The sequence below is a fragment of the Vollenhovia emeryi genome, unplaced genomic scaffold, assembly GCF_000949405.1.
Source record: "Vollenhovia emeryi isolate VEMERY1.0 unplaced genomic scaffold, V.emery_V1.0 DF939135.1, whole genome shotgun sequence".
In the NCBI taxonomy this organism is placed as follows: Eukaryota; Metazoa; Arthropoda; class Insecta; order Hymenoptera; family Formicidae; genus Vollenhovia; species Vollenhovia emeryi.
The window spans coordinates 2,025,323-2,038,327 of record NW_011967231.1 but is presented as its reverse complement, the minus strand read 5'-3'; the positions used below and the strand labels follow the sequence as shown (position 1 = coordinate 2,038,327).

The following is a 13,005-nucleotide window of genomic DNA, read 5'->3' as shown; positions in this document are numbered from 1 at the left end:
TTCTACGGCCGCTGATGAAGTCATTAAAATGTATTAGCAATTTCCTGGCTCTCGGATGATGCCCTTTGTACCATATTGATATTTTATTTTGTAGATGCGTATCGAAAAGAACGGAGCTTTGAAGAGAAAGGAGTTGCCCGATAAAAGGATGATCGGGAACATCTCCGCTCCGATTTCTTAATGCCTATGCATTGTATTGCACGCTACTCAGCGTGTTTATCATCTAACATCCAAACAGTAATATAACAAAATTGATTTGGTAGAGCGCAAATTAAAGCAGAGGCACGGTTAAAGCCGGATATTGCGCGATTATAAATTTCGGCCGCGTCAATATTCATTTTAGTGGATAACGATAGCGTAAGATCTATTTTATAGCGGCCGATAAATCCTTTATATTGATCAATATGGCGCCATCGGTCTCGCATTAAATAACAATATTTACGATCAAATGTACCACGGCAATAAAGATTAAACAATCGAAATGGGCAGGCCGGAGGAAGCCTTTATCTCTCATCCAAAATTTCGAAAGCCAAATTGCGAGGCGCCCGCGGCCCCGCTATTAATGCGCGTACATATATAATCTATAAATCGCATGTGTTTAATGAATTTTTCGTTAATATCGGCAATTCAATCTGCAAATAGAGCCGGACCCGTTTTGTCATGCAGCGCAATTCGAATTTATAACTCGACCCGGCGCTTTGACGTATCGCACCGCATTGGTTGTTTGCACGTGTTGGCGAATGCGTGTATGAATATACGCGTTCGACTACGTCGACATTTGGTATCGTATCCATTACATCGCGGTGGTTGCCGTCATGGAAAATATTGACGACTTTTATCGTCGAGCGTCTCTGCTGAGAGGAACAGCGGAAGCTATGTCTACATTCCGCACTAATTGGGAAAAAGAAAAAAAAGAGATCGATTGCAGATAAATTGCGACAGTAGAATATTAATTATTCGTGTCCATCAGTTTTGATATATCTTTGTCTTTTTCGTATTTATGACACAGTCTCTTATCTTAAGTTGCAATTCATCGAGAAGACTTTGATTTCTACCGTTAGAATTTTATTACTGTAGTATATTTACGTCGTCCTTGTTAAAATTAAATTATTGATGTATAATTATGAGGTATTTTGAAGCAACTTTTATACATTTTTCTGTAAAATTGGACGTAACTAAATTATGAGAAATTTTCATTAGGTGTTTTTACATAATTACGTAATAAATTTTTTATCGTAGCGTTGAGAAAATTTCATTCTTGCATTATACGTTGTACATTATCAAGGTGTAATCCTCGCATAGGATTATTGTTGTATTAATCGCAAGTTATGAGATGCAAGCAATTTTCGTGCTTGCTGGATAATCTTGCCAACTTAGGCAATTACACACAAAGGGTAAAATTAACCGCGTGTCATCCTCGCCTTAATTAAATTACTTCCCTAAGATTAATTGCTTTCTCTACAGCTCCTATACTACTTAATACATCATTTAAGCTAATTCGAGTATCCTAAATGATGTTCATCGCACAATAAAGATCACTTAGGTTAAGTAGATAAAAATAATCTATTATATTTTTTGGGTATAAAAAAATTAATAACAAAAATATTATTTAAAAAATACGTACACAAAACTGCGTTATAGCATGAATAATTAATAACCAAAAGGGATACGATAAAACATCTATTAAGTGAAATTCGAGTTAACCGCTCCCGATGAAGATTTTCTGAGATTATCTGTTAGTAATTAAGCGCTAATTGCACGTTTAAAATCGAAGATTATTATTTAACCTTGAAAAATCGGGGCAAGATTTTATTATCTCTATGGAATATGGTCGATTGAGTTACGTTGTTTTGTATTTTCTGACCGAATAATTAAGATATTGGCAAATATCGTTTTAGACGATACAGAATTTCGTTACGGGAGATTTATTCAATGTACCATCAGGAGTTGCAACGTGTTTTGTTTTGATGCTCACCGTGTGTTCGCCAATTTTTTTTAACGTAATCCTATTCTTTGCCGTACTGGCAAAAATTTCCAACTAAATCCACGAGCCACGGTGTGCGTTGCACGGTTGTTTAACATCCAGCCCATCGATGACAATTTATTATTACAGGCTACACCGCTATTGCGCGTAATCTGCGTCACGTTTTACAATTTACCGGCTCTCTCTCTCTCTCTCTCCTCCCTCCCTCCCTCCCTCGCTCTCTCTCTCTTTCTATCTATCTATCTGACTCTCTTTCACGCTGTCCGCGAAGCCCGTTTCGTTTCAACCTTTCAATGCCCGTCGGCGTAGCATGGCGCCCGCGTATAAGCGCGAACCCTTTAATTACGCTTTTATCTGATGCATGGCATAATGATGTTGCAAGCGCGCGGAATCGCGATGTATAACGCGACCGTGCACGGAAACCGCGTACGACACGCGCGCGGATATGCAGCACGAGCCTCAGGTCGTATGAGAAACGGAAAGATGCGCCGAAATTGGAGATTCGCGAAATCCGGAAGCGACGACGAATATGGACGTTGTCGTCGGCGTATATCAAATATGTATTTTGGGGTAATAGACAACCCGGGTTCTGACAATGAGTATTTATTGGACCCGTGTCTCCCTTCAGGATTAAGCCAAAAATCGGCCATGTCCATCGGCTGAGCAAAGAAAGATCACGTTACAGGCATTGTGTTTAATCTACAGGTGTAGCGTCTGAGTGACGGAAACATTTTTGCTTTGGAATTTTGGTTTACATACATATATGTCCATGACAAGCAATGTGAAAAATTAATCGATAGAGTCGTATCCACGTATATTCACACATGCATTGCAACATTTAGAAGTTTAACGTTGTTTTGAATGTTGCAGGAGTTTGTATCAGTGTATGGATATAAACGACATATTCCTCTTGAAAAATGACACCAATTATTTATATTAAACAGCAGAACATCTCAATGTCTGCAATATTTGACTGAATATTCGTACTGTGGCAACTAATCTCACACCGTGCTATTTATTGCCTTTTCAATCTATAATAAGATTGCTAATTGAGTTAGTGGAGTGATAAAAGCTGCTCTGCGGTTAATATGGCTCTCCGTCACGGATGATCGATATTTAATATCATTCAACATTAATAATACGCAATGTTGTAATTAATTAAATAAAATTACATGTTAATTATAATGGATCAACGTCATTTCTTGAATCGCGTTTTATAGGAATTGTCTTATATAAAAATTAAATTAAATTTTAAAAAAGATTAAATTAAAAAGAGGAAAAATATATAATCTTTTCATAATATTCAATGACAGTCGCATTTCTCTTGCTCCTCGTGCGGCTTCTTCCCTTCGTTACTTTTTAAATTTTATTTCTTTCTTTGTGTTAAGCTCCGCGGCAGATGTAACTTATGTGTCGCAATATCGCGCCCCAGTATTATGATGAAGCTAAAGTTGTTGAGCAACTATCTTTCATTCCAGTGAATTTAACTTGGGCAACGTAAAAAACTTATTTACGTTTAGACATTTACGAATATTTTGTTCATCGTCCGCGTGTTATTCTTAAATATTTCTATTTATTATTTCAAGTTATCGGTATGAGGCCGATACATTCGAAATAGAATAAAGTCTCACGCGACAAAATATGTTTGCGAAACAACTTTGTGTGAAAAATGGCACTGTATTTATTATTTCGAACAGTATCTTTATTTCTTCTCATTCTTTTCTTGATTGACTTGTATTGAATATTATATAAACGTAAACATATTTTACATACGAATACATTAGAATATTATTAGCAATATAAATAATTTCGCTTTAATTCGCGACTTTTCTGGTGAAAAAAATGTGTCCAAGATTTTTCTTTCACTTAAGTTCTTACGCCATCGTTTTATCCTTTGGCGTGGTATTACTGGCCTGCAAGAAATAACTGTGCGTAAGTATTGATCGACCATGATCGTTACGCACACTGTTACAGAAGAACCAATAATAGCTATTCACTATTGGGTGGGTAATCACTACTTGAAACACTTTTGTTTTTTATTTTCCCGTTTCTTATCGCAGTCGGTTCCTTGTCCCTTCCGACGTAAAAAGCGCAATATTGTTTATCTTAATTACTTATTTTAGATAAGTACGAAAGAAATTTCCTTTTCGATTTATATCCAACGCTTGGTTTCATGAGAAAAATGGTTCTTTCCGAACAAATTACTTTATCATTGTCAGGGAATTACAATGTTTCTAAAGCTTGTATTACTTGTAATTACAGCTGCAATAAATTAAGTAACATAAATCGTTAACAAAAATAATTACAATTTTTAAGTTGTTTTATTACTTTTCGCATGCACGGTCGTTCGATTACATGCGTGCAAAACCTTTGCACAATATTTGCATACGGTTAACATGTATTGCCAGCGGTAGCTGTCAATGGGTTTGCTTTTGTGAAAAAAACCATCTCATACAAAACTAATTTTTTCGCGGGCTCTGCAAATCCTTCGGTTCAGAGAGAAACATCTTTCCCGCTTACGTTTCTCTTGATCCCTGTTTTCCTAGTGTGGTAACGAGGACAAGTCGTTCCTCGTTAAGGAGAAAGCCCCGGGAGTAGAAGGGTCTTGAAGCAACCAGTGAAGTCGGCTGCCGCGGAATCCTTGGCGAAAGGCTGCCTTTATTTCACCCTTTTCGTACTTTGTTTTCGACTCACGCTATTTCCCCGCTTCTCTCTCATTCTCTGTTATATCAATCCATTGACGCTTATTTTTCCACCAGCGTATATGGTGATTTCTTCGTTTTGCGCGCTTAGTACCAAACATATTTCAAAATTGAAAGCCGGTTAAGTAAAAATAATACCGAGAGGAATCTACGATTAAAAATGAAATTGTATAAAAATAAAATTCGCTCTCGGAGTTTAGCTTAACTGCGACGTGCGGTGTGCGGTATAACCCGTGCCGAGCGATATTTATCAAGAGCGAACAATAGTTTTCGCGAATTTGCATTTCCGAGAAAAGCAGGTAACCGGTTGTACCGGCTAATACGCCCAACGCATATGAAGTATGCGCTTGACAGTTCCGCCTTTCTTTCTCGTTAAAAAGGTGGGAACAGTGTAACGTGTGGGAGATAGGGTGGGGGAGAGGCGAAGGTGAGACTGCGTGATTTTCGTTGATCGAACAACGCGTTATCTGCATAATGTGTGGCTTGTCCACGGGTTCTCATGGGGCGGCGCAGGCGTAACGAAGATGCAGATCGTTTCGTGCGAAAGAACGTGATATTCGTAGCACGCCTTGTCCTCCATTATCGTTGCCCGAACACGTTTTTCATCGAGACGATCGCGGCACCTCCCGCCTTTCACACCTCTCTGGCCTATCCCTCGCCGCAGGTTACTCAAAGAAATGCAAAAAAGCATGGACGTTAAAATATTTCAGATGAATCGCGCGATAACAATCCGTGCATGGGGAAAACCAATATAAACGACGCTGCGGAATTTCATCTCGATATCGCTTCGTGAATTGCATCGCACGGTGGACCGCGTGGCAGTTTTAACTTGACGTTTAATTATGCAATAGCCGGTCTAAAGTTGTAACGGCAGTTTCCGAGAGTTACGGCAATATAAGTGATAAAGCAGCAATGAATTTTGATGTACGAGGTTTTTCGGCAAAAACAGAAATTCTCATACGAACATATGGCGGGTGGGGCCGCGAGTGATATCTCAGGGAAACGTAAGTGTGAAACGCGGCGTAGGTTGATGTTAAACTTGATTTCGGCTTCACGAAAGTTCGCCCGAGTTTGCTACTTCTCCCGAAGTAATTCATAACTTTTACCACGGCCCAGTTCAATAACGTCCGTTCCGCTGGCGCGCGGTTCATACTGATAATTCATTTTAAAATAGTTCATAACTAAAAACCAAAGGGATACAGCGTCCGAGAACATTCGACGCTAAATCAGGAAACTTCCGGACGCAAAAGACGGGAATCTCGTAAAATTACATTAGGGCAGTCATTTTCCTCCTCTGATTGCGGCCGGGGGGTGTTGGAAATTGCACCGAGTAATGGATATTCAGGAACGTTCCCGCCTCGACATACCTGGTCTCCGAGAAGTTAAGAAAAACTTGGTCTGCCCACAATTCCGGGAATCCGCGCGCCGATTCTCTCTCTCTCTCTCTCGTCTACTTTTTTCCCCCCCATTGATCGTTTTGGAACGAAGGGAGAAAAATCGCGTAGAGACGCAAGATACACGCGGCAGAGATCTAAAAAGACGAGACAGAATTTCCCGTCTCTCCGACGAAAGACGGTAGTTCGATAGATCGTAATAACTATTCTTACCCATCGCGTTTCACACTGCGGAACTGCGGCCGTCCACTTGGCGTAAACACCAGCATAAATTCCGGAACGGCTCTTTCTCGTTTCCCCACGCCATTCGTGTTACATCCCGGCCCCATCCCGCGCCACCGTTAACTGTTACGGGACCATGGAGTGTTTCTCACCCTCTACTTAGCCAACCCGCTCGTTTCTTTCGGGGCGAAACAAACGAACGGGCGGTTTTCCATTTCCCCGATCGATTTTGCCGATAATGGCGACAATAGTGGAAATAGTGAGAGCCATTAGTCCGGTGATTAATGACGCGCTTATGATCGAACAGAAGCGCCGCGCTTTCGCGTCCCGATGCTCGCCTCTGCTCTACCAGAAAGATTTTAGGAATCCGGGTTCTTTCACAACACTGGGGAGAGAGCATTATTGTGACTCTGCGAAAATCGCAGTAATAAGAGACATGGCACCATTATTCACACGGATGTCTTAGCGGGCGAGTGATTTGCGAGCACAATAGACAGTGGGAAGCGCGCGATGCTGCGAGTGTCGAGATTATTTGTTAAATGGTACGGTAAGGAGAGAAGCGCGCGCGGTTACGTCGCGCTCGTATCCAAGTGCACGTAGCTCACCGTATCTTCTTTCCGTATGAATATTTTACCATACGTATCTTTAATGCATTCTCAACGAGCCCCGAGCCAAATTTCGTATTTGTTTTCGCGCGCGAATAATTGGAAAGTGTGTTTCGCCGAAGAGGACGAGGCGATTTCTTCGACACGCGGCGTTGTGTATCGATCGCTGCCGCGGTCGTCGTTGAAACCCGATCGCGTATAAGGACGGGAATTAAAATAGTTATCAAAGCAACGGGAGGGCGTGCAATTAAGATATCCGAATTGGAGCTCGCTCTCAGAGCCGCGCGGTATAATCGATTGCCTTTGTGGCACCTGTCGAACGAGCGGGGTAAAAGCCGATTTTCAGATTCCATTGAGAGGACGCGAGAGCATTGGTGGTCGGGAAGACGAGGAGGCAATGTGACTGACAGGCTTCATGGTTTATTCGACAAGTCGAAGAGTACACAGGGAAGCCTATAACATCGTATCCAGCTTGCGCTTTGGGTTAACAGCCTGGGTGTCCGACGATGTACCATGATGCATGACGCGGTGTCGAGTTCCAATTCGCCGGGCATCCATGAAAGCAGGCTCTGTGCCCGATGTAAAATATCGGCGATTCGGGATGAAACGAAGCACGCAGCGTCGGGCTTGTGTGCACGTGGTAGATGAGGACCGCCGATTGCGCCTCTTTGAACGATTACTTTTAACTCGGTGTGCAAGCGAACGGTTTTACGGCTAAGTAATATGTGTGCGTATTGTTAATGCGAGAAATATTAACGTCATACATATATCAACGATGCCCTTTTGACCTAAGCGGGACGCGCTGGCTGATATTCCGAAAAGTCACGGGGTACAATTACAGCGGGAACCTACCTGCGAGGAGGAGGAGAGAGAGAGGAGACTTTTCTAGAATTATCTTTAATTAAAACGCGGCTGCGTTTTATGCCGTACATCGAGAGCTATTTTCAGTGGAATATTAATTCACTGTTCTCGGATCAATGACCCGAGAATCGATTGCGTGTCACCACACTTCGTGAAATCAATCGGGCCAGCCGTGTCCTCTAAATAATGTTTGCGCTCTCGTGATTGTCCAAATACGCTGCGGTAGAAACGTAATGTCGGTATATATTTTATTGCTCACGATAACGCGACAAATTTATTTGCACATATATTTTAGATCAATGTTGCATCTATTAGAATGCATAACTTTATCAAGGTTGCGAAACGTTAGGCAAATAGCGACATCCATCAATTATGGTTGGTTCTGGATATCGATGTAATTAGAACGCATAAACGTTATTAAATATTGTTTATTATTGAATATCGATTTTCTGCGCCCTCGCATGGAATCGCGTAGCAAAATCTAATGTATAATCACGAATTAATGTATAAAATTTATTAAAATATGAAAATAGCTATTAACATAACAATGTACCTAAATATCAATGCGGTCATTAACTACATTTTGATTTATCGATTAATAATTAATAAAGTAATGAATTAATGAAGATTTCGTGAGAAGCGTCCCGCTTATCGCGTCAACTGTTTCAATGTGATTCTTACTTAATTACATCTCGAAAAGCGAACGCGATAGGCTGGACGGCAGAAAAGTATTTGGACCGCTGGGCGCAAATATTAGCTTCCTTCTAGTTGCGAAAACGTGAACAGTTTGTCTGTGATGTCACGTAAATTTCAGTCGCATATTTTAATAGACGATTAAAATCCGAGATAAACGAAAAATCGTTTAAGCGAACCTTTAAATCGACGTTGTATGGTAGACGAAAAGAAAAATAGCGATACAGGACACGTATACATATAGGAACATTCTTGAACATTCAAAGCGGATTTAGGGAGGGTACCTTGGTAGATACCTACTCGATGAGGATTAGGAAGTGATTTGCAGGCGATTGCCGATAGCGATGGAAACACGAAAGCCGGAATTTATCGTGATTGGAGCGAGTTCTCGTAGAGAGAGTCATGAAGCTTCGAGGGCCGTTATCTCGTGCATGCGCTAGATACGCACGAACTATCAGTTTTCATGAACACACTCTGTGATGTAAGTACGTGCTCTCATTCTTGGAGGACATATTTATCGTTATGTGCAATATCCTCTTTCAACAAGTACACGCGAGTTCTATAGATCCTCAAAGTCTATAGATCCGGCGGGAGAGGTCTCAAGTTTTGGAAATATACGCATATAGCAGGATATAACCGGTTTCAATAAGGTTCACTCGTGTTATACATCAGGCAGCACCGCGCTCCGTTTTCTCGGTGAAATCTATATACATTTTGAAGCCAGTTCGATTCCATCGCAAGCATTTTCCCGAAGCCTCGCTTAATTTCGCAAGAGTGTAACGATCCGGCATTCCGTCCCGCTTTCGCGTCGCGCGCGCTCTCATGTTCTGCCGAAAATCTCACGTTCACGCACATCCGCGCCTGGACCGCGCGGCGATTATGGCGACTCATTAGCTGCGCCTGTAAATCATAGCGGTCCCCACGACGGAGACAGGAGATGCGCGCCGAATGTGGGAGTTTCGGAGCAAACCGCGCGAGCGAGCGAGCGACCGAGAGGCGGAGGATAAACCCGGGGTCCAGAGAGGGACGAACGGCGCGAGCGTGCCCGAAGACGACCGAGCGCGAGCGGAGCAAGCCGACGCGGCTTGCGAGGGTTCCTCGCGATATTCAATGGTTTCAGTACCGAGCCGCCGCGGGTCAGGACTCGATGTGGCTTCATCGCAGGGGAGGTTCGTTGCCGCGCGCTTGACGACGGTACGCGACGCGGACCGAGTGATCCATGAATCAAAATCGGAGCAAAAGCACGCGGTGTCATCGTCCACGGGTCACCAGGTCGGCCACCTCCGCGACCCGCTCCGCAAGTGCCGATCGATGATCCGGAAGTTACGATCCGCGGGACACACGGCGGCACGATCGCGTTTTTCCGCCGTTTAGGCGCGACATCGCGGAAGTTGACGCGAGTGGATTTCGCGATTCCTCCCCTTTACGCCACGTCTGAGGATCCCTCTTCGACCTCCGGGCGCGAATCACGACCGTCCCACGAGTGCGCGCGTAACGCACATGCTCGCTCGCCGGGGTAAGGTCGAGGGGTAAGTGCGAAAAGATCGACCGCGGGCACTGTGTGCTTCCAAGTAAATACCGCCAACCGGATACTTGTGTAGCATCGTGTTCGATTAACCAGCAACGCGCGCGTTACAGTTAAGCCCGTTTGCGGCACTTTAATCGCGCAGCGCCGATGCATCATGTATAACTTTGCCAACAACTTTTATCCACATGCAGCTCATCGTTGATTCTTGACTGTTGCTCGACAAGGCCATTATGCTGGAATATAAGGGCGAAATATAGCAGCAGAAAGTGCAGTCAGCGGTAAAGAGCGATGGTATTCGTTCCGACGAGCGCTTTGTTCCGCAATCTCCGACATCCGCGTAATTTTAAGAGCAAACAAGTTTCGTTCGATTTTACCGCTCGTGCAAAGTTCTAGAAAAATGAACTGGAATGATCCGATTTTGAGACGAGTGATTTTTGCGAGCGGCTCAAACTTGCCTTCGCATTGAATCTCATTATTTCCGATCGATATCGCATCTACCTTTGATCAGACGAAATAAACTTGTTAAGGTGTTTTGTGAAAATTGTCGGACTCCGCAGCTCACCGTTGCGATTGGACGTATATCGCGCTGAAGTTTCGATTATCGGAATATCGGGACACGTCGAACCCACTTTGCAAGTTGAGTTTGCAAAAGGCCCGGCGGATATCTTGTTTCACTCCGCGGAGGTTTACTGTGCGCGATCGAACGCATTAGCGGGATTCGCGACGGGCATAGGAGACAGAGGCGCACAGAATCCGGAGGGAGCCTGGCATCCGTCGCGCTGCACTCTCCGCGACGATAAAACTACAATCGCTACTCAGAACCTGTCAGGAGAGGCTTCGCTCCGTTACGGATCCGTTTATCCGGCAAATCCAGTGATCATCCGTTCGACCAACACGCCCCATGGTATCCCGCGGCAGCGAAAAATTTACCTGACAGAACGCATCGGTCGTGGAATAGAAAAAGGGCGCGATAACAAACGGCGCAAATGGCCCGGAGCGGATAAAGTTTCAACTACTGGCGATATCTGCGAGTTTGAAGAATTACGTCCACATCGATCGGAAAATCTGCCGGGGAGATCGATCGCGTGCTCGAGTCGTCCAACCCGAGGAGAACCTTACGCAAGAAGAGATCTTGGGAAGATGGGAATACCGTATGGCGTTAGCACACATCGCCATTAGAGGCCCGGTGTTTCGTTCTTGAGAGGCTCTAAAGACAGATAGCCGGCGTCTCGTTAAATGACGGGTACGTGAGCGACAAGATAGATAGAGAGGACGACTGCGTGGCATGTCGGTTTACGGTGACGGCAGCAACAACGACGGCGAAGAACGGTGGATGATGTGGATGGCGGCGCAATGCAGCAGCAGCAGCAGAAGCAGCAGCAGCAGCAGCAGAAGCAGAAGCAGCAGCAGCAGCGGCGGTGGCAGCAGAAGCAACAGCAACGACAACGGTATCAACGACGAGAACGGCAGCAGCGTTGGGGGTTGCAATTAGTGCTGGCTCGCAACGGCCGCGAGACAACGTAACGACTGAAGGGGGTGGGGGGCGCAGGGGCCGCCCAGCCGTTAGGGAGTCGAGGGTGTGTGCAGTGCGCGTGAAAGGGGAACAAAATGTGGTGGAGGTGGCGGTGGTGGAGTGTCGTGACGACGACGACGACGACGATGCTGGTCTTGGTAGCCGCCACGGCGTACTCGCCGTCTGTGGAACTATCCGATCTAGATAAGCCAAGTGAGTAATGCGCCCCGTTACGTCACTAGTTATGCCTGATTTACAACTGGGCTTAACCCTTTCGGTACGGCGGAGTCACGAGGTGCTCGCGACCGACAAATGCGCCGGTTTACTGCCGTGTCAATATAACAGACGGTAGAATTTAATAAAAACGCTAGTTGGTACCGCGCTATTCCGCTGCGCGCGATATTATTGATTGCAAAATCGTCGGAAAATAAAAATTCTTTCATAGAGAGCAGAAAATTGTTCCGTCGAAAGTACTGTAGTATTTAAAGTTTTCTGGACGATGCCCGAGGTACTCGACGCAAAAGTGCCGAGATATTTTAGGGCTCGATATCGCGCCGCGTAGTCTTTCGCGGATCGAAGGTCGTGACGCGACGAATTAAATCAAATCTCCACGGTCTCTCGTCACGAGGCTGTTATGAACTTTAAACAGCGGATTATTATCGTCGACCTCATCCGAGGAAGTTTTGCTCGGCCGCGTTCCGGCTTCGCCCTCGAGGACTTCACGAAACCCGAGTGTGGCACAGTCGATAAAGGGGGATATAAATGGAAAGGTGCTTCTGAATATCATTAACGACGTTCTACGATGTCCCATAATTAAACGGGCACTTCGCACGTGTCGAAACTGTCCTTGAAGCACTACCGTGTGTGTGCCGTGCCGCGACGTCGACGAGTTATGCGCGAGTATTTAAAAATTAAAATAACATACGGCATGTTATTTTATTGCGGTCGAATCTTCAATGTAAATCACAATTGTAGGAATTTTAATCCGACCAGTACGTGGCCGCGCAAGGTCGATGCATATCATTAGCGATAGGAATACCGTTCTGTGATTAAAATCTCTCGTGCTATTACGTAGTCGTAATTGTGTTCATCAAACGACACTCGCGTACGCGATTTCGAATAATGTAGAACAAGGAGAAACAGAGTTCAGAGAGAAAGAGCCATTTCAACGATTATTCAAATTTCTAACAACCTTCAGTATTGCTGAATCTTTGAGTAATTTTTTCTATCTAGTTAGTGTCTAGTATCCAGTTAATATTCTCCGATTTGTGACGAATCTCGTGCTTTTCTCTCTTCCCTTTTCGAATAAAAAGAAATTTCTAAAGATACATCCATTACATTAAAACCGTGTGTTAATATAGACAGCAATTCTGATCTTCCGTAAATTACTCAAGCGACAAGCAACGCAATGAACTCGTAAATGTCAAAGATCTCTTACCAAGCAGGAGACTAATATTAAATTTGCCTAGCTATCCTCAGACGATGAGCGATGCCATAATAACG

At 44.1% G+C, this 13,005-nt stretch overlaps 1 protein-coding gene across 3 annotated transcripts in view; it reads left to right on the top strand.

Moving 5' to 3' along the window:
* Positions 1-13,005, top strand: part of LOC105567724 (hemicentin-2-like) — a 134,461-nt gene that overhangs the window by 31,164 nt on the left and 90,292 nt on the right. For 2 of the 3 annotated variants that reach the window (XM_012022816.1, XM_012022818.1), the window contains exon 1: positions 11,385-11,715. The exons of the other annotated variant lie outside the window; for it this stretch is intronic. In XM_012022816.1, the coding sequence (XP_011878206.1) occupies positions 11,598-11,715 (118 nt within the window). In that variant the 5' untranslated portion in view covers positions 11,385-11,597. Of the gene's footprint in view, positions 1-11,384; positions 11,716-13,005 lie in introns of those variants that run through there. 3 annotated transcript variants of the gene reach the window in all.